The 26,499-nt window shown below is 43.4% G+C and overlaps 2 protein-coding genes across 6 annotated transcripts in view; one reads left to right on the top strand and one right to left on the bottom strand.

The window, feature by feature from the left end:
• The first annotated feature begins 378 nt into the window (after positions 1-378).
• On the top strand, positions 379-9,740 carry C1QL3 (complement C1q like 3). Its single transcript, XM_035129561.2, has 2 exons — positions 379-1,707; positions 9,241-9,740. Exons 1-2 carry the CDS (start codon positions 1,120-1,122, stop codon positions 9,418-9,420), a joined length of 768 nt encoding a protein of 255 aa, XP_034985452.1. The 5' UTR covers positions 379-1,119; the 3' UTR covers positions 9,421-9,740.
• A 3,459-nt stretch (positions 9,741-13,199) lies between these two features.
• Positions 13,200-26,499, bottom strand: part of PTER (phosphotriesterase related) — a 36,618-nt gene continuing 23,318 nt past the window's right edge. For all 5 annotated transcript variants that reach the window (XM_088654185.1, XM_035129503.3, XM_035129505.3 and 2 more), the window contains 2 exons: positions 22,235-22,375; positions 13,200-15,609 (listed from right to left, as the gene is read on the bottom strand). In XM_088654185.1, coding sequence (XP_088510311.1) covers positions 15,399-15,609; positions 22,235-22,375 — 352 coding nt within the window. In that variant the 3' untranslated portion in view covers positions 13,200-15,398. The remainder of the gene's footprint in view (positions 15,610-22,234; positions 22,376-26,499) is intronic.

Below are 26,499 nucleotides of genomic sequence, written 5' to 3'. Positions count from 1 at the left end.
CCAAAAGGTGCTAAGTAGATCTCTCTCTCTTCCGACCCCCCCCCCTCCTTGATCTGCTCCAGCAAAAAAAGAAAAAGAAAAGAAAAAGAAAAACGGGGTGGGGGAGCTGTCATCACTCAGGGCTCAGCAAGGGAAATGCTCACAATTTCTCTGCTCAGCGAGAATTTAAAAAAAAAAAGTAAGACGGGGAGGGGGGTTGTGGAGGGAGAGAGGGGAGGAAAACATTTCCCCACACTTGTCAGTGAGATGCCAAACTCTGGGCGAGTGGGATGAGCGGAGCAGATGCTGGGATGAGATGCCAAGGCAGCTCCCCTTTCCCCTGCGCTTTCGGGCGCTTATAAATTACCCCGGCGGCGCCTTTGCCAGCCTCCTCTTGTCGTGGCTGCGCGCGCTCCGACGAGCCTGTGGACAGCTCCCGGCAGCGGCACCGAGCGGCTCGCGGACCCCGGCAGCTTCAGCGAGGAAGGCGGCCAAGGCTGACGACGGGGAGCGCCCCTCTCTCCTCCCCTAGCTCTACTCTCTCTTGATCTGGCTGTAGCGCGAGCAGGATTTCCCCAGGAATCTTCGATCCCGATCCCCTCGCAGAGCTGATGTAGCTGACTGCTGAAGAGACAGAATGAATGAGTGACGGAAAGAAGGGGTTGGAAAGAGGAGAGGGGGAGAGGTGAAGAAGAAAAAAAACCGCGGGAAGGCAGCGAGAGAGGGAGGCTATCGGGAGGAGCAGAAGAAGGGAACTTGATTCGAGCTGGCACAGGCGGGGGGAAAAAGTCGATCGCCAACAGCAGCATAAAAGTGTGTGCGGCTCCTCTCGAGGGGAGCAGCGGCGGCGGCGAAGGCAGCCACAGGTGCCCCCGACGGGGAGCGAGGCTCTCGGGACTCGGCCTTGGGGATCGGACGAAGGAGCCCTTCCGGCGTGCTCCTCCCGGCCGCGAGGAGGAGTAAGAGGGCGAGCAGCCCCCTGGGACGCGGGGAAGGTGCCCCGCGAGGATTTCGGCTCGAGGAGGTTCCCGTCCCACCATCAAGATTTTGTCCAAAAGCAGGCAAGAGGATCGCCCTGCGCTGAGCCGCCTGGTGGGCAGCAGGCGGCGGCTGATCGCGGCCGGAGCGCTGGGGGTGGTCATGGTGCTGCTGCTGGTCATCCTCATCCCGGTGCTGGTCAGCTCGGCGGGCACGTCGGCGCACTACGAGATGCTGGGCACCTGCCGCATGGTGTGCGACCCGTACGGCGGCACCAAGGCGCCCAGCACGGCCGCCACCCCGGACCGAGGCCTCATGCAGTCGCTGCCCACCTTCATCCAGGGCCCCAAAGGAGAGGCCGGCCGCCCGGGCAAGGCCGGGCCCAGAGGGCCGCCGGGGGAACCCGGCCCGCCGGGGCCCGTGGGTCCGCCGGGGGAAAAAGGAGAGCCTGGGCGCCAGGGCCTGCCGGGCCCGCCCGGGGCGCCGGGCCTGAACGCGGCCGGGGCCATCAGCGCCGCCACCTATAGCACGGTGCCCAAGATCGCCTTCTACGCGGGCCTCAAGCGGCAGCACGAGGGCTACGAGGTGCTCAAGTTCGACGACGTCGTCACCAACCTGGGCAACCACTACGACCCCACCACGGGCAAGTTCACCTGCTCCATCCCCGGCATCTACTTCTTCACCTACCACGTGCTCATGCGCGGCGGCGACGGCACCAGCATGTGGGCCGATCTGTGCAAGAACAACCAGGTGGGGACTGGCGGGGAGAAAGAGAGGGAGGGATAGATGGAGAGAGGAAGAAAGCCGGTGGGAGGGGAGCCCGCACGTGGGCGCACGCGGGGAGCGCGTCTCGCTCGGTTGCACTCCGCGCAGCAGCTCGGATCGAGGCCAAAGAGGCTTGCCATCTATTTTTGTTTGCCTGAGTTGTTATTACCTGGCGCGACTCTCCTTGTTGGCTAGCCAGGTGGAAATTCAACAGGTGATGCAAAGGCGAGAAGAGCGCGTTTGTGCCAAACAAAGCTGCACCTGTTGAATTTCTGCCGGGGAGAGTTTGCCAGCCCTAAACCCAAAGGAATTCAGAGGAGCGCCGCCTGGAAGTGGTAGTGAGTAGAAAAGAGGCAGCCTCAAAGCCGGGGAGATGGTGAGATTTGGGAAGGTGCCCAGCGCTTAATTCCTAATGTTAAGAGATAGTCAAACTAGCTTGGATACTTTTAGGAAGCTATGAGTGGTGAAGAGATGGGACTCTGCGTATGTACTTTAAGACACTCTTCCTTGTTCAGTGCTGAACGTGGTGAGGAAGGGGTGGGTGCGGCGGACAGACAACCCCGGGGTTGTTAAAAAGGTCCCGGGGCTCAGCCTGCCCGCTCAGAGGAAGAAGGAGCTGCGGGAGGCTCCCACGAGGCAGCAAAGTCCGGAACTGGCAAGGAAAAGCCACAGGGATCGGCTGCAGTGTCCTGCTGCCGTTACACCCGAGGCAGCCCGTCAGCTCCGTATGTGCAGACTACTGAGTAAGCGTCGCTGCTTCCCGAGGCGACTTAAGTTGCGCGAGCTGCTCCATTCTCCCAGCCCCTGAGACTGCATAAATGGCAAGGAAGGGCCTTTTCCAATTCCACCCCTTAGGGAGTTAGGGAGGAAGCGAAGACTATTCTGTGCACCATGAGCCTGTACCGCCCATCCATAAGACAAATTCACGTGGGACGCCTTTCCTTTCTCCCTTCCTCCGTGAGGGAAAACAGCAGAGGTTCCACGGGACGTCGAATGCGAGTCCATTTCGGGAACCCTATGATAGAGCTGCGGCTGGTGGCAACCCCAGGGTGGGGGGCTTGCGACCCCCTAGACGTGAAACTCCAACTCCCATCAGCCTCAGCTGGCACGGCCAATGACCAGGGATGATGGGAGCTGTAGTCTGACACCCGAGCCTAAGTGGGCGAGTTGGACGGGGCGGTTCAGTCAGTCGCTGGTGCCTCTGGGGCAGAAATGTTGGCAGGATGAGCCAGAGGGACCCCCGGTGCAGAAGGGCTGGCTGGCTGGCCGCCTTTCGAAGCAAAAGCGCGCATTGCCCTCCGCCCCGCCCCCCATTAAGTACAGAGAGTGAAAGTGCCTAATTGATGGGCTTCAGTGGACCGTGAGCCGCAAAAAGCAGGCGGGCGCCGGGTCAATCAATTTATGCCGGGGAGAGGGAAAGGAGTCCTGAGAGAGAGGGAAACGGACTCGTGGGAAAGAGGAGCCTCGACCTTCCTGAGGGGGGGTGGGGTGGAATCCGGGAATAGGAATGTGGGGCGGGCGAAACCCAGCCCGTTTGTGTGCCGTGCTTCTCCCCCCCCCCCGTGGTCGTTTTTGAGGCTAGAGACCCCGCTCCTCCCGCCTCGTTTAATTGGGTCTCTTAATAAACGCTCCTCCTCCTCCCTCTCTCCATGCCACCCCCCCCCCCCCAGCCGCCTTCTCAGAGTCACAAATGAGTGAGCGAGCCCACAATAACAACAAAAGGGTTTACCCAGGCCGCGCTCAGTCATTAAGGGCAGATCAACTCACCTCGTGGATTTTGTTGACCAGGTTGCAAAAAGCGAGGAGAAAGAAAGTAAAGAGCGCGCGGCGCGCAGGCGTAGCTTTTGTGTTTGTGGTTTTTTTTGCGCGCGTGTGCTTTAAATGGATTGAAACAAAAAACAAAAAACCTGGTGTGACAAGCAGTCCCGTCAAGAAATGCTTCTTCTTCCCCCTTGCCCTTCCTTCCTTTCGCGGGTCGCCGGAGGGCGAGGGGGAAAAGCGCGGGCCTTTTGCTGCGCGCTTTCCTCGTGGCGCCGGAGTCGCCTGGCGGGCAGGAGGGAGAAAGGCGGGGAGAGGGTGGGGATTGTGGAGGGGCGGCTTCCCGGGGGCGAGGAGAAGAAGCTCCTGAGCAGCACGCCAGCCGCCCTCCACTTTCCCTGGAAGAAAGAGCCATTTCAAGACAGGAGAGGCTCTCCATCTGCTCCGAAAGGATCTCTCTGGGCGGGGGACCCACCCACGCCTCCTCGAGAAAGGAAGAAAATGGCCGGGGCTGGGAATGGACTGGGCTCAAGGCAATGGGAACTTTCCGCCCCAGATTCGTGGTTTTAGGGATAATAACCTGGAGAGTGGCCAGGATTATTATTATTTTTTAAAAAGAAACTTTTTTAAAAAAAGAAACTCAACATTTACAGGTGGAGAGACGGGGAGGGTAAATGCTAGAATGACAAGCATAAGTTCAAGATTCATGACGCTGCTGGCACTGCACTAAACATAACACCCGGCATTACAACCCTATCAATACATGTTTTTATTTACTCAGCAAGAAGTCCTACTGTGCTCAGTGTGGCTTACTCCTAAATCAGACATGCACAGGGTCGCATAGGTGAAGGAACTTTCCAACCTCACCAGCAACTCACCAGACTGTTAAGAGGAGGGTCTGAAGAGTAAAGCTTTTAAAACAACACCATCTTTGCTTTGCTTCCAAATTTAGCACCCCTTCCCAGCCACCCTTCAAGGCTTTTCTAGGCCAAACATTAAAAGATCACGTGTTTCTATAAAGTGAAAGGCATATATAATCCATTTTAAGTAGTGCTTCCTTTGGCTTTAAAGTGGCTCCCAGAGATCTGACATACATACCACACACAAGCACACTTGCATTAATTATTGTTTTTGTAAACAAGATTGATAATGGCACAGGGTAAGATAAAATGAGCCTAGAAGGGCTTTGTTGATGCAGAAGTCCAATAGATTGTTTATGGGTGAAAATAAAGTATAATAAACATTACAGATGTATCCACAATCAAATATAAACATTCAATCCTAAAAAAGGGAAAACCAAAAAAGGAGTTTGATTAAACTATATCACATGTCTTAGGTTTAGAAATAAAGTAGCTTTAAAAACCTTTATCAGAAAGCTTGAATTTTACATTTACTGTACTTCTAAATAGTTATTTTATATCAGTAGGGTGCTAAATGCATAGTGAGCATAGATTACTACACTGTTTCTCCCCAAAGGGCTTGTTAGTCATTGTTTTCATGTTTACAGCAACTCACCAGACTATTAGGGGTTCACTTTTAATATTTTATTTTCATTATTTTATATAGCCTTAATTGTAGGTAGCACAGTGAACATGATTTCACAGTATTCTAACCAAGGTTCCCAAAAAGCTGAAATATGATATTGTGTGTTTGTAGAAAGTGCCTGAGACTGAAGAGATTCCCCCCCCCCCTGAAAGGCAGAATAATGAAGCTGAAATTGCTGAACACTGGTACTGAGGAATACCAGTGTACCGTAACCAGATGAGAGCTCTTTCAGTCACTTCAGCTTTGTGTTAAACGGCAGATCACAGATGGGAGCATCAAAGGCTGGTATATTAATCTGATATGCCACTTAACCTTTTGTTTATGGTTTCTCAAAAGTACTGTAAAAATGAAATTATGGGGACATCAGTAGAAATTAATCAAATTAGCAAACACCTGCCATAAATATTGCTTTTAGAGATGAGACCACATTGTTAAACATTAAATACAGCACAGCAAATTGTCATGTCTCACACGTACAACCATCTGGTTCAGGGAAAAAAAAACTTTTTTAATTTTGGTTATTAAAAAGCATTATTAACACTTGATAGAAATAAAAAATAGAACACAGTAGAGTGCATGGCATATTTTTATGATCATAAATATTAAAATAAGCCCGAAGATAGACTAAGTACATAATTCCAGACATTTATAAATTGCTTAATTTAGTCACTCTACAAACAGAATAGACAAATATTGATCATGCAGTTCTGAACTCAGTTTATATTTATTCAGCCATAAGAAATTCTTAAGACTTTTTTTTTCCATATTAGTGAGTAGCTTTAGTTTGGGGGACTGTTTGATTTGATGAAGCTGGCAGCTAATGAACTTGAACAATAGAGCTTTCAATACAAAATATTGGTGGGACTGGCCAAAAAGAGAGCAGGGTGTTAATAGATTCAGGATGGTAATGTAGGAAAACATGAGTACAGTACTGAGAGTGAATATGACTTGCAGGGTTGGGGGTGGAATCATTCAAGAGCAACATTTATTGAATATCTCAAGGACTCCCATGTAACACATTGCCTTCCTTAACAGTTGGCTTAAATATAGAAGTGCTGAAGCTATAACATAATTGGTTTGTTTGCAGTTTTAATGTCCCTGTATACTTGTATAACTCAGTGAGGCGAGCCATTGTGAAACTTATGTAACACACACATTAATTGTTTTTAATTTTGAGGCACCTTTAACGTGTACTGCAATACACTTAGGGTTTTTTCTAAGATTGTCCTTATAGGCTTTAAAAAGAAATTACATTGGTTGCCAGACAACAACAAGAGAGGCAGTGTTTTGTAAAGGTAGCGCACACATAGTATGGGATCGAGGTTAAGTCACAAGGCATTGTAGCTGCACACCAAATGACTGCAATCTGCAAAGTATTTTTAGGAGTTCAATCGATAAATCTTTCAATTATTTTAGTGCAGACAATGTCCATTGCTGTGGAGAGTGCCCACTGCCTTTACATAGTCTTCGTAGTGATATATGAAGCACATTTAATGCTAAAGCCAGTAGCACAATAGACCTCGTGCTTTTTGTGTGGGGGAGTGGGGAGGATTCATCAGACTGTAACATAAAATGCTACATAAATTCAACGTGCAGCATTTACATAGTGCATGAATGGAATTTGCGCGATAATTTAAGCAGTCCGATTTAATAAAATGCAGGCATTGGTTGAACTTAAAACTCTGTGATAATAATTCAAACAAAAACAATCATCCCTTCTTTCTCTTTACTATTTGTAATATCACTAATAATCTCAAAACAGGGTAATTCCTAGGGATGAATATCTCTGGGGTTAATGGTCTGAAGCACCTGCTCCTCCCAAGCACCCGTTAACCCTTAGGAAATACACAAGTTGATAGTTTTTTGCTTTATGAGTAGCCAAGGCAGATCACTTCAATAAGTGTCATATTTCTGAGGATGCGAATCCAAAGTAGAATTGCCTAGGATATTATACAGTATATCAGCTTAAATTAGAACATTTGTTAAGCAATTACAAATCTTTTAAGCCTTTCTGAACCTTGTTATATGATGCAGAAGAGGAGGTTTTTTTTTCCTGCTCCTGTGATTTCTAAGCTTCCTAATACCTTATGAGATCTAGCATGGTGAAAAGTCTTATCCATTGTTAACATTTCTGAATTAATGTGGGATCATATCACATGAAAATTCAATTTGAAAACCTATCATTTATACTTTTGAAAGGCACCTGTGTATTTATTATTATTTTTACTTACTCTACATTTTTCAATCCCAAAAAGATTTTTAAAAAATATATCCAGGAGATTGCATGCCAAGTTATGCATTATTTAGTTCAGGTTTGCAAAAGCCCTAAATCACCAGCAGTTCTGTGTATCTGTGCTGGAATAAGAACAGGCAACAAGGCAGATGATGATGTGTTATACTAACATAAATCGCATACAAATAAATAGTTAAATATTTTGCTACTGAAACCAAACTAGTAAGTTTTCTGAACGATTCTGTTAAACTGGTCTATGTGCAGTTCTACTTCAGTGGGTTTAGGATTGTGGCCAGGTTTGTAAGACTCAAGTTTGTTAATTATATACAATTCAATATGGCATTCTTTAAAACTCCAATACACTTACAACTCTAAGCTTGTAGACACTGCATAATTAAGAATTCAGGGTTTTAAAATATAATCTCAAATCAGAAAAGCTGGTGTGATGTACATGTCCCCTGCATTAATTTAATTTGATGAATGGCTTTCAAACTGCATATATTCAATGAATGTGGAGGTAGTTGATTTTGTAGCTTGCTCCTGTGTTGCATCTTCTTCGTATATCAATTTAAACTTCGTATATCAATTTAAACATGATGTAAAGTTCATTGATTCAAAGTCAAAGGCATCAAGGGGTGGTTTTATTATATACTTACCCCTCTTGACATCTCTATGATAATCTCATATCCTTTCTCCTACAATGGGCCTGATTCTGATCATGAGCCAAGCCAACAGGAGTCTAGTGCAATGTTAGACTGATGCATACCTGTTGAATCTGATATGAGATCAAGACTGTGGTCGGCTTCTCCTGCCTCCCCCAACCCCCCTCCCTCTGCTTAGGCTCATTAGGTGGGATTGTGCTGGCCCAGTGGAATGCTAGCTTACTCCCTTTTCATTTCATATGTTCACAAGCTGCTTTGAAAAATTCCCCTTCGTGTCAGAAGCAATTTGTCATGCATAGTGGGAGGCACAGTTCAAGGAAAATAAGGTGCAAAGCACACCGGCAAAACACCAAGCTCATAGAACTCAGCATCATGCTCTAACCATCATGCTCTAACTGAGCTATCGCTGCTTGTTTCACAATTCTGTATATTTTGGCTTAAGTCTAGAGCACTGATCTGGTGAATTGACTAGTGTTGTACTGGCTCAGAATACCTCTCAGCATTCCAATTCTTGGGCCTGTCTGTTTCTCATCCTAATGTGAGAAGAGTAATCTTCACCTACACCACTCTGAGCTCCCAAGAGCATGGGCTATGCACAGTGCCAGATTTACGTATAAACTAAGCAAGCTATAGCTTAGGGCCCCACTCTCTTGGGGGCCCCCAAAAAATCAAAGGAAAAAAATCCCTGGATGTACATGTCCAAAATATAAGATAAAAAGCAAATATAATAAAACCTACTTACAACAACAGTGTTTTGTGTTGTGTAGGCTCCTATGATGGAAATAATGGCCCTGCCTGCTAGCCTTTTGTTATGTGCAAATGGCTTTAGATACCTATTAGGTCCATAAATTACCATATAGCGTATATTCAACACAAAAAACAGTGACAATTTGTTGTTGACAAAGGACAGCTGGACATATAAAGGGCCCCATTACCTTCAGTAGCTTAGGGCCTCATCAAACCTAAATCTGGCCCTGGCTATGCATATGGGAAACAAATACATAAAATAGTGTTTCTAGTTATTAGAAGTGATTTTACGACAGGTTACAGGCGTATGTTGATAGACGGGGAATTAGTCATGTATTATTCAGTCAAGCAAGCTGATGTTGGGTGGCGTAAGTTAAAATAATTTGCTATGGCTGACTCTTCTGCTAGTCTCTTATATGTCAGTAGCCACAGTGGTAAAGGCAAAACCTTTTTCTACCAAGAACGTAATCATAAAGGGCATTGGAGCATGCCACTCGTGCACTTCCGTTCCACAGAGCTGACGAGTATTATAATTGTAAACCACATCTTCTCATTGTGTTTTGTTTTATTTAGGTGCGAGCTAGTGCAATTGCTCAGGATGCAGACCAAAATTACGACTATGCCAGTAACAGCGTCGTTCTACATTTGGAGCCAGGAGATGAAGTCTACATAAAATTAGATGGAGGGAAAGCACATGGAGGAAACAACAACAAATACAGCACATTTTCTGGATTTATAATTTATGCTGACTGATAATTAAGTGAAACACAAAATCACATTCTTCTAAGTGATGGATTCACGTGGCAAAAAACAAAACAAAAACAAAATCGACGAATCAAGAATCCCAGAGGATACTGGCCGAGGGACACCTCATTAATGTGGGGGCAAAATGCTACCTGATTCACATCTGTACAACCCAGAGAGTGTGTTTAAAAAAAATATAGAGCAAGTTAAACAGATGTGTGATCCACTATCGCCAAAGCAAAATACTCCTTGTTGTTAAGTGTCCATGTGAATGAAGTCCTATATAGATCACAACTTTTATAGAGGGGAAAAAAATCTTTAAAGCACTGAATTATTTCTTCGGCATATACGATACTTTTGGTGTGCTATGATCTTGCTGCTTTTATCCATCCATCAGCTTTGGTACTTGTGACTTACCTGCTAACTATGATGCGTGTGGATCCAACTCATAGTATGTGGTGAGGAATGATTTTACAATAAAAAGAAGATGTAATTGAATTTTTGCTTATTCCCTCCAAAGGAATTTGCCTTGTCCTTATATGCCCTTAACTACCTAGAAATAGAAAATATACCTGCTTCAAGCCTTAGCTCTAATTTTACTGTATATAGGTGCAAGTCAGGGGTTGAAAATGATTGTAGCACAGTTGTGTCTCATTTTCCGTTCTTCTCTGTTGCTCCAGTCCGTCGATTTCTTACACACATTTTGTAGCTCCAGCATATGCAAATGGAGTTGCATCACCCACAAGCGCTGACCCATTCATCTCAACAGAGGGAGCAAATCTGTGTATAAACTCCTTTATGCGAATAATTCTGCTGCCTCCACTGAAGTGAATGGGCAGTCTCTGCACAAGCAAACGAGCCACATGCACAGGGAAGCACTTGCAGTGCTCTGAATCAATGTGCAAAAGAGAGAAAACCATAGAAAAGTCCAGTTCTGTCAAGACAATATATTGCCATTTCCATTAGGTATATGATCTGGTGCTTGACCTTTGTTTTAAAAACCTAGTCAAGTGTTACAAAGGCTTCTTCCCACCACGTAGGTCATGTTTTGGGGGGGGACCATACCCTATTTCCAGTGTCATATACCCACTATCAGCAGTGTCTCCAGGTGCAACATTGTTTTTCACAGGCACGAATAACCATTGGCCTATAAGGAAAAACTGTAAAAGTGGATACTCAGGAGCAGCATTTTGGTAGGGGTCGAGCTATCCTTGTTGGCTAGTTTCTTAGTGAAAACGCTGGGGGAGCAAGTGTTGCCCCAACATCTTGCCCAATCCTGCCCATTTGCTTTGCCCTTCAGAACTTGATGGCGCTTGAGCCTGATCCTACCTACAGAGTTTTCACCTTGTGCTTCATTTCTTGGGCTCCATCCACACTTAACTACTGCTGGATGGGAGCGTCTCCTTTATGGTGCTATCCAAAACACAGGCAGCATGCAAGGTAAATACAAACAGGTACAACTGATTATACAGGTTCTCAAACACGCAGCAAGGGGCCAGTCACATTGCCAATGATCCGATGCAGTCCTGTCTGTAGGGTTTGGTATATTTGCACACATGAAGCTAAACATTTCATGCAGGTACGTGTGTATGTGTGCATATACGGAAAAGGGGGCCTTGAGCATAATCTTCTATGCATGTCATCTCAGAAGTAAGCTCAGAAGTATGCATGCATGGGATTGCAGCCTTCATCGTGTTAGAACGTGAGAGAGGTGATTGTTGGTGCCTGGCTATTTATCAGATGAGTAAACCATTTTTACACCCTGGTTGTAGAGCAAGCTGTCCCAGCATGTGCAAATAAACTGTTCCACTGCAGCATCAGAAAAGTCCTACAATTCGATAGACCATCAATTACATTTAGGATGGTGTTGTTCATGGGCAGAATGCCTTTCAATCATCTTATTTCTGTAACAATCCTATAAATGAATAGCTATGGAATCAGAAGGTGAAGTTCATGATATGCCAAAAGCCACCAACAGTACCCATTGCTAAGTGCTGGAATATATAGGTCCGCTAGTGTTAAAGCAACAGTATTTATCATTATTTATATATCACTCTCCCCCCCCCCCCCAAGAAGATCAATGATGTGCGGTAAATCACTATAAAATATAAAACATAGAAAACAGCAGCCTGATTAAACTGATTTGCCTTCCTAAACAAATGTAGTAAAGGAGTCAATTCAACTCATTACACCCTTTTTACCAGTGACACTTGCTCTCTCCTGCACCTGTTGGTATATATACAATTTTAAGGTAGCTGTTCTTAATGGCTTATTTAAAGTCCGACTGAAATGAGTGTTCAAGAAACAATACTGGATGAAAACTTCTAGTTTCTATTTTGTTTGGCATAAATGTTTTAAGATTTTATATACAGTACAGTATGACAAAGCATCACTGTAACGATTACATAGGGAGTCATGAGGATATATTAAGATGCAACCCTTATGCCCACTTACCCAGGATACTTCTGCATGGGACTTCCTTCTGAGTAGGCATGCAGGATTGCACTGTAAGAGTGCTAAACTAAAAGGATGGGCTTCGTCTTACCATTAGTCCAATACAAAGGCCTTCAGAGTGCCAGATTGCGGAATAAATAATAGGATTGTATAATATATGTATATTATTAAAATATAATAAATTATGCAAAAGGAGACATTCTCAAATGTGAAACAAAAAACCATGTTTACTTTAAACCTATTTTTGTTATGTCAAGTGGTTCAAGAGACTTTTCGGTTGTACTTCCATGAAAAACCATTTGACACAATTAATGCTTCTGACAGTTTTTTTTAAAAAAACCCACTAAACAATTGAAAGCAGAAATTATCGGGGGACTCTAAATTGGACTGTTCAAGTCCACCTTTGAAATGCTTTCCTAATGCTTGTTGTATTCACTCCTAGATGCATTTACATGAAAGTAATTTCCACCAAACCCAGTTGTAGTTAACTCTGGGTATAATGGTTTTAGGATCAACATGTTGCAAATATGGAGCTTGCGTAAATGAACTTATTTTAATATTTTGCTTATAAAGAGAAATAGCAGCACAAGCCCATTAACAGAAACCATGAAAGCTCAACTTCCATTTGAAAGTGAGGCTTACTGTATGTTCAAGTTTCCTAAATATCATTCCCTTATTTCATAATGCAGTCTTATTTTTTAAATGTTTGTAAATCAGATATTAAAAAGGTAGATCTATTCTCCAAAAGGAACTTTGGAATTATGTCATTATTCCATTATCTTCTCCCTCTTTGGAAGGCATTCAAATTCATGATGCTCCACCATGCTATTTATAGATAGCAAAATATGTATCCAACAACACATATTCTTCTCTCAAAATACGAGTACTTTTCACTTGATTAGCTGATTCTGATTAAATTATCCTAATGATTGTTTGTGAGTTGATGCAGTAATTTTTATTTCATTTTAATGTAAGCATATATGAACTGAATATTTCTGCTTTGATGAAAAATACATCTGACTTCATCTACTGATTTCACAATTGATTTGATGGAGAGTACACTTGGTATACATCAATTGACCGCAAATCATTGGAGATTTTCCCCATTGTCATATAGTGTGTTTCAAGCAAGACAAAAGTTATGAAGGAGCAGATTCACCTATGCAGAGGGGCTATCCCCCCCCCCCCTGGAAAGAAGTTTCCATTGCAACTCTGGATGCAGTAGAGTGCTGCTTTTTTTGGAAATGCAGAATAATGTTTCCACTACACATGTGCAATCCCTTTTTCTATGCAGTTCACTCAAATGTGGCCTATAACTAAACATGCACAGCCAATATGAAATAATACAAGAAATTTATTGCCACAGGATATCAAATGCTGTGCACGCTTGGAAATATAATAAGCGACGTTAGATCACCAGACTGTCATTTTAAACAGATAGAACACTTTCTTTAGCAAAATCAGCATTTTTATTTGTTAGAACCACAGAAACAATAAAAGGCAAACTTTTAAATCATATCTTGACAAACTGATTTGTAAATTATAGGCTTTGTTACATTAGTTCATTATTGTTATTACATATTTTGATTTTGGGCATTGTCTCCACAATAATTTGCGACACAAGCATTTCTAAAAGAGTGAAATCTTGCTCAGCTGCTTTGTTTATAAAATACATCGTGTGTGTGTGTGTGTGTGGTGTTTTGGAAGAAAAACAAATGTTTGGATCACCTGAGTCCATGGACCAATAGCTGATGCAGAAATGACCATGTTTAAACCTGTTGAAATCAAAGTAAGGACATTTCATCCTGTGCGCCTGTGGCTGCTGATTTTCAATGAGAATGAAGTGCATTCAATTGAGCCTAGTGTGTATTGGAGGCCTTTAAATGCTTTTATTCACCCTGATACGGTTTTGAAATCCAGCCCTTAAAATGCTATTTGAATATATTTTCAATATGTAAATATACATTGTCAACATTTTTAAATTTTGAACATTATTTTATAAAAACTAATCATTAAATAAATAGCATATGGATACTTAGTAGGAGCATCAGTATTAGGAAAAAAAATCATTTTGGAGGGAGGTAATTTTAGCCAAAAATAACCCTAGGCACACCTACTTGGGAGTTTGCTCCATTAAACTAAGTGGATAAAGATTGTGCTTTTAAGTGGAAATCCTGAAACCACAAGCACTTTACTTGGGAGTAAATCCTGAATGTCTGAATATACATGCATAGAAAATGCCTAAAGCAAATACAACCATTACATCACCTTCAAAAATCCCCACATTTAAAGCAACCTCTTAATTTTCTTAGAGCCCCAGTCATATTTTTTTGCTTTACTTTTAAATTTCAATTCAAAGCAGCATTCACACAAAATATTACAAGGGAAGGTCAAAGGAGGCACTGGGGTTAAAGTGTTTTGACCATAAATATCAGGAATACAAATATACTAAGGCAGCTGACTTTGATGTAGGTTTGATGGAAAGCTGACAAAAGTATTATTGTATTTCTGCTTCTACTCATGGTTCCTCCCTTCTCTATAGCAGCTCTCCTGCAGATCAACGGCAATAAAACAGGGCTGGGGAACCTGTATCCATCCTTATATTATTAGGACTCCACTCCCAGTGATCCCAGTTAGCATAGCCAGTGGTCAGGAACGATGGGCGTTGCAGTCCAGAATCTGGAGGGTAACAGGCTCCCCACTCCTACTTTCAAGTGTCACCTGACACATCAGAGTGAAGTTGAAAATAAAAAAACAATGGGGAATTTCCTGTGCCGAAGTGCCTTAGGCATGCAGCTGGGGTTTGCAGGAGCCCAGCTAGGATTATGTGTAAATGTTCCAGCAATGGTACTTGGACCCAACTCCAGAATGAGTCCGCAGAAGCCATCATAATTACTCCATCAGTCTCAGCCCTTGCACAGCATGATGCTGTTCTCAAGGCTGTTAGGAGTATGCCCTAAAAGCACTGCATGAATGCATCCCAGCAGCTTTAAGCAGTTTTGTGGCGATTTTAGAAATAGTATGTGGAACAGAGCTATACAATTCTACCATACAGTCGTACCTCGGGTTACGAACCGCTCGGGTTGCGAACAGTTCGGGTTATGAACTCCGCACCCCGGAAGTGTTTTCGTTGCGCGCGCGTTCCGCGCATGCGTAGAAGCGGTGCGCGCGCTTTGCACACGCTTTGCGCATGCGCGAAAATCACAAAAACCGCGCTTTGCGCATGCGCAAAAATAGCGCTCGGTTTGCGTCCTTTTCGGGTTACGAACTGCGACCCAGAACGGATCGAGTTCGTAACCCGAGGTACGACTGTACTTGCTAAGCAAATGCTTATTACAGATAAAAATTACCCTTTGGCGAAGCTGTGTAACTGCCCCCACTCCCTGTATCTGAAAGGACATGGACACAATACTATGGCTTATTCTACTCTTAAGATGCCAGATTTGTAGGACTTTAGTTTTCTTCAAATAATTTGGATTTCAAATTTCCAGTTTCACAGAAGCAAATCTAGCCACAGCAATACTTACAAGTCCCTACTTGAAAGTCAACCATCGTCTGGGATTTCCAACCAATAGCTTATCGATCTTTTTTTGTGATATGCCTCTGATTAACATTTTTGGTACTATGTTTTCAAGTATGTGAGAATATCCATGACCCCCATATTTCTTCAACCTATTTTTTGTGTGCACATCATGAGCAAGCAAAACTCTGTCTTCATAGCCTTCATCAATCAACATCCGAACCCTGCAAAAATACAGACAATACACATCTGTCAATGTATAGTTCATATTAATCTGATAGGTGCTGTGGGTTAAACCACAGAGCCTAGGGCTTGCTGATCAGAAGGTCGGCGGTTCGAATCCCTGCAACGGGGTGAGCTCCTGTTGCTCGGTCCTAGCTCCTGCCAACCTAGCAGTTCAAAAGCACGTCAAAGTGCAAGTAGATAAATAGGGACCGCTACAGCGGGAAGGTAAACGGCATTTCTGTGTGCTGCTCTGGTTCACCAGAAGCGGCTTTGTCATGCTGGCTACATGACCTGGAAGCTGTACACTGGCTCCCTCGGCCAATAATGCGAGATGAGCGCCGCAACCCCAGAGTCGGTCACGACTGGACCTAATGGTCAGGGGTCCCTTTACCTTTACCTTTAACGCAGAAATAATTATCAGGTACAGACTCACACTATTTTAAACTAAATGACCTATTCTTGTGTGTTTTAAAAGAAATATAATAAACTAACATTTCCATCCTTCCTGAGGAGGAACAGTTTGGAAGCTTTTGCTTCTGTTTTTGCTTAGCCACTGTTTGTCATATCATTTGGACCAACAACTGTGGTCAGTTTCAAATAAGCAGTCTTGAAAGTGGCCTGTCTGAAACTTACCACAGTTTAAGATAGGCTACAGGTCTGGGGTCCAAGGGACTTTGCAAATGACATGGCAAGCCATAGATAATCAAAAGTGGAAGCAGTAGCTTCTGAACTCCTCGTCCTGGTTCTGTGGGAGGAGGAACAGGGAGACTGCACAATCCCAAGGCTTGCTGTGACTTGTCCCTGCTAGTTGTGCTAAACTATAGTTTAGCATGATATGCAAACACAGCTGCTATGCCTATAAATTGGCTGAAAATGATACTCGCCCAACCCTTTGGTATTTGCCTGCCTAGGCACCAGCTATTGGCAGAGTTGTTGTGACATAATGGAATGTTTATCCAAGTTATAGAATGCTTTCAAATAATGCAGCTTCTTTGAGGGAAGTGGAAAATCAGTTTGGCTGGGAAACATCTAGACAAAAGGAGAAGTATGCATTTGAGGGCTGGCAGCTGAATGGAGAGGGAAGTTGTCTAGGACAGGGGTTCCCAACAAAATTTTCACGAGGACCCCTCATCGAGCCGCTATTGTGACAAGGACCCCCATTAATTCCTAATCCTAAAATTAAAAAGTGAGAGCCAAATTAAGAGTCTTTTTTATACGTTTTTTTTTTACAGTTACAACAGAGTACTCCATCAGTATACAGTTAGTTTTAATTTTCAGTTCTTAATGAGATGAGTTAAATCTGAAATATTAGGTTCCAAACTTGAAACTTTCACTCTGAAATCTGACTGCAAATCTCTACCTGCCTACTAGTCAGCAGAAAATAACTTTTGGCTCCATTAGCACCTTTTTATTAAACAATTATGGCTGAGTGAAACATATCCAGCGCCGTGGTACGAAGATCCCTCCGGCGCCCCCCCCCCAAAAAAAATTCCCAAGAATTGACAACCTTTTTTAGGCAGGGGACCCCAAAGTTGTTGACCATTTTTAGGAAAGGTTCCCCAGAGAAGAAGCTGACAAGAAGCAGCAGGTGGAAATTAGCAAATGCTAAGGAAAGAAGGGGTGAAAGAGAGAGGGAGGGAGGGAGGGAGGAAGGAAGGAGTCAGAGAAAGAAAGAGAGGGAGAGAGGGAGGGAGGGAGAGCCGCGCACAGCGTCCAAGCAGCTCTTGCTTTTCTTGGTGGTACAGCGAGCTGGGAGAAGGGACGGACTGACAGGAGCTCCCGTCCACCACCACCCCTCCCAGCTCGCAGCAAAGCAAGCGGAGCAGGCTTGGTAACTGGCAGCAGGGGGGAATGGGGCATCCCAAAAGTGCTCCTCCTGCCTTCCGTGCCTGCGTTCCAACGGAAGGCAGGCAGGGAAGGCAGGCGGCTCAGCCCGGGAGAGGCTGTTGCTTTTGCAAGCAGAGCTACAGCCTCTTCGGGGCTAGAGCGCCTGCGTTCCGTGGGCTCTTCTAAAGCAATTACTTCGCTTGCTTTAAGGAGAGCCAACAGAAGGCAGGCAGGCGGCTCAGCCCGGGAGAGGCTGTTGCTTTTGCAAGCAAGGTGACAGCCTCTTCGGGGCTAGAGCGCCTGCATTCCATGGGCTTCTCCCACCCAGTCACCCCTCTGTGCAAAGGGGGCTGATTTGTAAGGCGCCCACACTGCTCCCTCACTGACAGAGGGGGTAAGACCACCACCCCCAAAAACAGTGCCCCCCTCTCTCTCTGGGGGTGGGGGTGGGCAGTGGAATGGGGTGGGGGAGGGGAAGGCGCAGCTGCCGAGGTGAAGAGGCGACCTCGCGCCTGCTTCAAAGCCTCCCACCGGGTCCTGAATTGAGGGAGCAGGGGCGCCCAGCAGCGAGTCCGCCACCCTCCGCCGACTTGGGAGTCTCATTGGGTCTCCTCGGAGGAGGCGGAGCCACGCCAAAAACTCCACAGAACAGCGTCTGGTGCTGCTGGCCACAGGCAGGGAGAGGGCGGGAAGGAGGCAGGCGAGCTCTGGGGCTTTTGGCGTGGCGCCTCCTCCTCTGAGGAGACCCAAGGAGACTCCCGAGTCGACGGAGCGGATTGCTAGGGGTGCCACGCCGCGGCAGCAGTGCGTGGCGCTCCCGCTGCGCGTGCGCCGCTCAGTACGCGCATCTTGGGGAGGTGATCTTGCGGACCCCTCTGGCATAGCTCACGGACCCCTGGGGGTCCGCGGACCACTTGTTGGGAACCACTGGTCTAGGAAAACTGAAGATGAAATGCAATCCAACACAGACAGCCACCACCCACCTCCCAAAAATCCTACAATGCCTGAGAATGAAGGTTGAGGTTTGGCGATTCCATGCACAAGATACAGAAATCTGCACACTCTCAATGCATGAAATCTATAAAGAATAGGCATCCAAGAGCATTCTGTCTTAGATCTAACTGACTACATAAACCTATGACCAAATGAAGCAACAAGACCTAGTCAGCCACGGGCTGAGAAAGTTTGCTTCCTGGAATCCTGAGTATGAGATGACAGAGCTGGATTTCTTAATAGCACCATGCTTTGAATGTTCTACTAGCAAAACAGGTGTAATTCAGGAATACTGAGAGGTCAGCACAGTCCAGAGAGCAGAATTCTGTAGTTGGACATGGGTCATTTTGGGATACTCAGTTATCCATTATTATGAACACTGTAATCATAGAGGAATGAATCAAGATTATCTGATCACAAGCATTAAGAGTTGCCTATGTTGTTGACTATTATCAGTGAGGCTGAGCTTTACATGATCACTGTAGCCACATCTGAGCTAATAAGCAGCAATATATTATTATGAATGCAGAACTACATGAGCATAATCGCTTCACCCACCTCAAACATCCTTGAATTGACAGATTAATAAATAAGCAAGCCAGCAATGACTTTAAAAGAAAACAACTTTCCTTCCACATACCCTGTTTCTCATATTTTAAGACATACCCATAAAATAAGCCATAGCAGGATTTTTAAGCATTCAAGGAATATAAGCCATACCCCGAAAATAAGACATAGTGATAGGCGCAGCAGCAATGCCGGCCGCGGCAGGAGGAGGAGGAAAAAAATAAGACATCCCTTGAAAATAAGCCATAGTGTGTTTTTTTGAGGAAAAAATAAATATAAGACGTGTCTTATAATATGAGAAACACGGTAATTGCTCTCAAAACTTACATAACTATGCATTTGAATATTTCAGTAATAATTTCCAGTAATAAAATGTTGAGAAGTTATCGTAAGACAAAAAAAAAAAATCTCTATACAATCCTATGCTGTCTCAAGGGACATATTTAAAGATGCACATGCAAATTTGGATATTTACAAATCTTTTATTCAGCGTTAGTGGAACTGAACATGAGTGAAGTCTTGAAAAATACCTTTCTCTCTCCAGTGTTTATACAACCAGACACAGAGGTCAGCTTGATTTGTATGACTATGATGAATACAAGCCAAACATGAGCTGACTATGAATTAATAGTAGCCTGCCAGTTTTCCTAGCATGCTCACCAACAATAAACTGAATGCACAAAAAGAAGTTTAATGGCATCTCTAGCATAAATGCGCAAATCGTTCTGGGTGAAAGGCAATCTTGTCTCCCTATAAAAATCTACTGCTACTTTTGTTCAATGCCAGTTTTGGGAAGGAATTATGAGGGAATTGTCATGGTGAGGAAAAAGGAGTATTGTATTGTGAACTGTTGCCACAATCAATAGCAAAAGCATTACTGATAATAATAGCCTTTCTACCTGCATAACTTCCAATCGTATCTGTCCAAGGAGCGCTTTCATTCATCACAAAATTGGCTCCAGATTAGTCAAGAAGCAGAGAGGTTTTAGGAGCAACGTCACAGTATGTTAATTTAACTCAGTATAGGGCAGGTTGATGGAGAAGCTGAAACGAAGTTCACACCTTCAGTTTTACCTAGTTTAACTTCTTTTCTAATGAGAGCTGCAGGATTTTAAGCAATGTTATTACTCTGTGATATGCAATCATGTGCTGTTGTTTTTTGCAACGTCCCTATACGCATAAAAGCTAAAAAAAAAGACGCTGGTTTGTATTGACGAAGAAATAGTAAGTAAGACAGCTACTTGTCTTGTATAGAATGCATCATCAGAGATCTACAACCTCTCCTAGACAATGACAGTTCTCTTTCTCAAACTCTGGGAGGAAGACCTTTCATTGCCTACAGACAGCCACCCAATCTTAAACAACTCCTCACCCACAATAATACAACCTCCAGACTTAACATGGACACCGGTACCAGAGCAATAAACCCAGATGCCAACAGCTATCAGTCAAGTCAATCACCTATACCCCTCCCCACCCTTTCTCCACATATAAGCGTCTGGGGACTTCTATTTCAGTGTATCTGAAGAAGTGTGCATGCACACAAAAGCTCATACCAAAATAAAAAACTTAGTTGGTCTTTAACAGGCACCCCTAAACTGCGGCCCTCCAGATGTTTTGGCCTACAACTCCCATGATCCCTAGCTAAGAGGACCAGTGGTCAGGGATGATGGGAATTGTAGTCCAAAACATCTGGAGGGCCGAAGTTTGGGGATGCCTGGTCTTTAAGGTGCTGCAGAAATAGACTGGAAAGAGAAGTTGCTGAACTGCAATTTATCACCAAACTTAAAACGATGGAGAAACCTGGTCTAAATAAAGACATTGGATTCTTATCTCCTTATACATGATAAAGCTATCTCCTTATACATGATAAAGCTATCTTTAACCATCTCACCCCTTGCTTTTCCTGTGGGACCAATTGTAAACAGTCGGAAATTCTTCCTGTAAGACCAAATGCAGCCATAAACAGTCCAGCCCCTCCCCACCCTCTCACTATATGTGGGGATCTGGTGACTTCTGTTTCAGTGTATCTGAAGAAGTGTGCATGCACACGAAAGCTCATACTAATGACAAACTTAGCTGGTCTCTAAGGTGCTACTGGAAGGAATTTTTTTATTTTGTTTTGACTATACCAGACCAACACGGCTACCTACCTGTAACTATAGTTAAGGAAGATATTGGTTAGCGTTAACCAGACATAGGCAAACTTGGCCCTACAGATGTTTTAGGACTACAACTCCTATCATCCCTAGCTAACAGGACCACATCTGGAGGGCTGTGTTTGCCTATGCCTGGCATTAACCCTTAACCATGAAGTCAAAATGGAAGCTTAAGAGAGTCACCACCTCTGTTACAATGCTGGTTGTGCCAATTTCTTATCAAACAGGGTATAGAAGAACCATCTTCTGGCTGAACCCTTCCCCTATAGATGCTTTCTCCCCATATATTGTCTCCTGTTGGGGCTGGACTTTTGGTCTCAGAAGTTTGAATTCCCCCTTTATGCCACAGCTGTGCTTTAAATGGCTCTATCACTGCTACAGGATATTGAAATTACAGAACATAAATATTGTGCTACTATAACACCTGGTTTGGCCTATGGTGAAAGATCTCAGGGAAAGAGAAGGATAAATTTTAATGCAAAAGGAATGAGGACGGCCTCTCCACCATATCTGCCAAGTTCCGGCCTGAGAAATAAGGGACTGGACCGGAAGTAGCAGACCGGAAGTAGCGCTGCCGCCATTTTGGAACTGGGCGGAGCATGCTCAGAAGCAACTTTTGATGCTGGTCTGCCCTGTTCCAAAATGGCCGCCACACCAGAAGTCGCGCTGCAGCCATTTTGGAACTGGGCAAAGCAGCTTCAAAAGTTGCTTCTGAGCATGGCTGCCGCGCCAGAATAAACCGGGGAAAAACAAAAAAATCTGTTTTTTCGGCTGGGAACAGCTGGAAAAACGGGGGTTTCCCAGGGTATACGGGAGACTTGGCAGCTATGCTCTCCACTTCTTATTTCTTAACCATGCTTAGCGACTGAGTGTTATGTCTGCCCTGGACCTTTGTGATTTAAGACGTTAAACTAAGTAGAATACCTATCCGTGGAAGGCAGGCATATTGAAATGCCATGCTAGTGCAAGTTACACGCAGGCTCAGTTTGTGGTACTTTCAAAACCTGGACACTAACAACATTGCTATCTCCAGCAGAAGTTTCCATGTCTGTACATTTTAATGCATTGCAATACATACCTTAAAATTCTTTCGTTGTCACTTGGCATATCGATATCAGGATTCATTTGGTACAAAATAAATTCTGTTCCAAAGAGGTCGTACTCTAAGTAGCATCCAAGCTCAGCAAACTCCAACAGTTTCTTCTCGTCAAATATAGTCCTGTACAAATCACAGTATACACTATAAACTTGCTCAATGCAATTCTTTCTCATAGCTGACTTGAATCATTTAACCTCATTTGAAAATAGCCTTCAAACACAGCAAATATTCTTTCATAATGGATTCATTCATTAGAAGTCAGCTTCATGGCACAATCCACCATATACTGGGTGAGTCTTTTTAAAAAGAGGCCCATGGAACATGTACTCTGTATTCATGGAGCTTCCTTTACTCACCCTGTAGGTCTGCTCTGATGTACGTCCCGTTGAGTCCAATGTGATTTACTCCCAGGTAAGTAAAATTGCAGCCTACATTACATAACTGCAGAGGTTCTGACCCCAGATATGCTTACAAATATTATTATTTTTGACACACATGGGTATCAACAGACTAGCTAGTCATCATAGTTTGATTTCTTACTTATTCTTTACTCTTCAGCAACATTTATGGTGTAAAGTCAATTAGCAAAGAAATTGTGAACACTTCTTAAAATAAAATTAATTTCTTGAACTTTCTCCCCATATTCCTATTTTGTGTTGGTTCAGAGTATTTCCAGTCTCGTCACCACCATAACATTTTGCTGATAAAACCTTTTTTTTAAAGGATTCATATACATAACCATAACCAATAGGTCTCAAGTAGAATTACAATCTAGTTTAATTTGTCACCAAGCCTTGAAATTTGACAACATTTCAAGCTACCACATATTTATCCTTACAACCATCAAAACAGTGGACTGTATTAAATTACATTTTATTTTTCCATTTTGTGAACTATTGGAAGGGATAGACTTTGGTTGTGGAATTCTATGTGAATATGTTTAAAAACAATGTACAGTCTCTCAAACAATAAGCAGTCTATCAGTAGTATTCAACTGAGTTAAAATTAATCTACAGGACTAAGTTAGGTCCATTAATTTGGTTGGCCACTGTCAGGACAGGATAGTGGACTAAATGGGCCACCAGCCTGATCCAGCAATCTCTTCTTATGCAATCACAGTGTGTCTGCTCTGAGTAAAACTTAGCTGAATGCCAGACAATATTTTTAGGTGAAAAATAGCAACCTATAAATGCCTTTAATTATTTTTTGTTCAGGAATAAGAATACACCCAAATTCCTCTACTATATGTATTGTGTAAAGTTGTTTGTTCACTGTGCATTTGGACAGCTCTTAAGACATCAAACCCAAATTTTGCATAATCAAGGAGCAGATTTTAGTCAATATTTGAATCCAACTGGATGCCATTTTGAATCAAGAAGGTGGACTGAATCTTTCAAAACTGCACTGATTCTCCTCTCCCCCTTAGAATTCCTGGGCAACCTTGGGGAGGAAGTTGCTAATAAATTTTAAAGATATTCCTGACATAATTCCAGAGACTAGTTTGGTCTTCTTGGAGACATTTTTTTTTTAAAAAAAAGTGGTGGCATTTCTAAAAGTTTGTGGGCAAGTAAATTTTCACATAGCCTGCATTGCCAGCAATAGTCCAGATTCAGAAAGCTCGTTAAAAAGAACGTATGCACACCCCAGCTTCCCAGTTGTGGTTATTTTTAGCCTAAGATGGTAAAAGCAATCAATATCTCCATAAAATAAGCAGATACCTCCTAACAAACCTAGAAACAAAGCAATTTATAGTTCATTGGGGAAAAGCCATACAATTAATATTTTATATTTATACATGTTTAATAAATAATTATGTAATTCAAATCATGCTTTTCTTTAATTATTTGTGAACTAAGTTGTCCACCAATTAATAAAGGTGAACTACCGCAGATCACTGAGGGCAAGAAGTCAGAAGTAGGTTTCTCCACCTAAGGAAACCCCCTTTGAAAAATGGGGGGGGGGTTACATTTCTAACATGTGGTCGTAATATTTTGTCTCCTGTCCTTCTGGTTAATGAAACCTTCTGGTTATTTTTAAATATAACTTCCAACAGAAACTTTAATTTCTGATAAGATATGAGGTGATGTCAAGAAGAATATATATATATATATATATAGAGAGAGAGAGAGAGAGAGAGAGAGAGAGAAACAGAAACAGAAACAGAAACAGACAGACAGACAGACAATAACTTACATTTGGCATAAATGTTGGCAAAGGACAGAGCGGAAACAAGGAGGGTTTGCCTCCATGAAGTGTTGGATGTGGGGTGTTGTCAAACTATTTGCATTCTTCTACCCTTTCTCCTTCTCTTGCCTGACTACCCAAAAATACTGTATGGGTGAAACTCAAAAGAATCATTCTCACCTACATTACTTTGGTGCTCCTTCTGCTTAATGCCACAAAGGCATTAACAGCTAATTCAGTTGCATCATAGTCTGTTGCTATGGAAATGACTGATGTCACAAATTCAATATTGTGACTTAACAGCAGGATTAAGTAGAAGGAACAGATGGAATGAGTGAGAGAAAGCTCTTGTTGAAACACAACTGGCACCAGCAGGACACTCATTATTGCCAACTGTAATTAATAATAAAAATCTTTTTTTAAAAAAATAATCACAGTTTACATAGGACCAGAGATTCTTATCCAATGGACTTTCAAAGTACTGTGCAAGTAGTATGGCTTTCATTTACAGCTCATCACTAGAAGCCAAAACTGCTATGTAAATGTATTTATACGCTGTAGTACCTTGGCAATATTTTGTATTATTATAATTTTTAAAATCACGTTCATAGGAATATGCTTTTCTAGGTATAGGTGTGAAAATATATTAAAAGAGTTGGGGATTTATTTAAATTAGGCCTGTCAATAGCAAACCGGCATGGTTACCTGAAGCAATCAAGAATTAATTCTAGGCAATCAGACAAGAAAGTAGTTGCAATTTGGAAGAGAGTTTGTGTTTTGTTTTATTTTTTTAAAAAATCATTTAGGCTTCCTTTGTCTCATAAATGCCTAAGCATGAATGGAAATGTAGATAGTAACATACATGGTGTTTCATGGAAAGTACATTTAAATTATACATGTATGATCAGTGAAAATCAGTTTTAGAGCAGTCACAACAATTCAATGATAAGTCATATGACTACAAATAGCTTCCAGCCTTCAGCAATGCCAATCAATACATGGTCATCTGCCAACTAATCATCAACCACACAAGGTCATATAAAATGTGGCTTAGCAGCATAGATCATGTTCTTTTAACTGAAGGGGTGAAGCATCCACTACTTTGCCCTCCATGGACGTTCTGTGACTTTTGTTTACAGAGGTAACAGTAACAATCTTGCAGTTGTAGCAGGAGAGGATTCAACAGATGTGATGTAGATGTAGCTATTTAAGGACGTGTGGAATTGTTAAGGTTTGGGGTTGTTGTTGTTTTGCAACATAGTCTGGAGAAAGCGGAAGATCCATTCTTATCCTGCAACAGAAAACTCAGGGAAGAGAGCCAGGCTATTTAAAGCTATCTGATCTGCAGATACATAGCCCTCCAATGTGTCCATGCCAAATGTTGCCATGTACTGTACTGCCTTTATGCAGCAGGCTGGACCAGCTACCAGCTAGGAACATGGGAAGCTCTTCTTACACAGAATCAAACCTTTGGTGCGAATAGCTCAGCGCCGTCCATTATCCACAGTTCTTAAGCTTCTATCTGAAAACTGCAGAGGGTCTTGGTGTACCACTTTATACCAGCTAGCTGACAAAATGCAACCAATTCAAACGATAAGTGGTATTTACCTAAAACTAAGGGGACCCAGGTGGCGCTGTGGGTTAAACCACAGAGTCTAGGGCTTGCTGATCAGAAGGTCGGCGGTTCGAATCCCTGCAACGGGGTGAGCTCCCGTTGCTTGGTCCCAGCTCCTGCCCACCTAGCAGTTCGAAAGCACATCAAAGTGCAAGTAGATAAATAGGGACCGCTCGGGCGGGAAGGTAAACGGCGTTTCCGTGCGCTGCTCTGGTTCGCCAGAGGCAGCTTTGTCATGCTGGCCACATGACCCGGAAGCTGTCTGCGAACAAACGCCGGCTCGCTCGGCGAATAGAGCGAGATGAGCGCCGCAACCCCAGAGTCAGACACGACTGGACCTGATGGTCAGGGGCCCCTTTACCTTTACCTAAGGCTAAATAAATGGGCATTAAGTTAGTACCATTAAATAAACAGGACTTCTCTGAGAAAAACTTAGCAGAATACC

Source organism: Zootoca vivipara, chromosome 11 (assembly GCF_965207765.1).
Source record: "Zootoca vivipara chromosome 11, rZooViv2.hap1.1, whole genome shotgun sequence".
NCBI classification, from domain to species: domain Eukaryota; kingdom Metazoa; phylum Chordata; class Lepidosauria; order Squamata; family Lacertidae; genus Zootoca; species Zootoca vivipara.
This window is presented reverse-complemented; position numbering and strand designations above follow the sequence as displayed.

Bases quoted from the DNA above. Each gene is read 5' to 3' on its own strand.
- C1QL3 (XM_035129561.2), top strand. From the start codon at position 1,120: ATGGTGCTGCTGCTGGTCATCCTCATCCCGGTGCTGGTCAGCTCGGCG. The intron at 1,708-9,240 runs GTGGGGACTGGC...TGTTTTATTTAG, and splicing joins ATCTGTGCAAGAACAACCAG to GTGCGAGCTAGTGCAATTGC.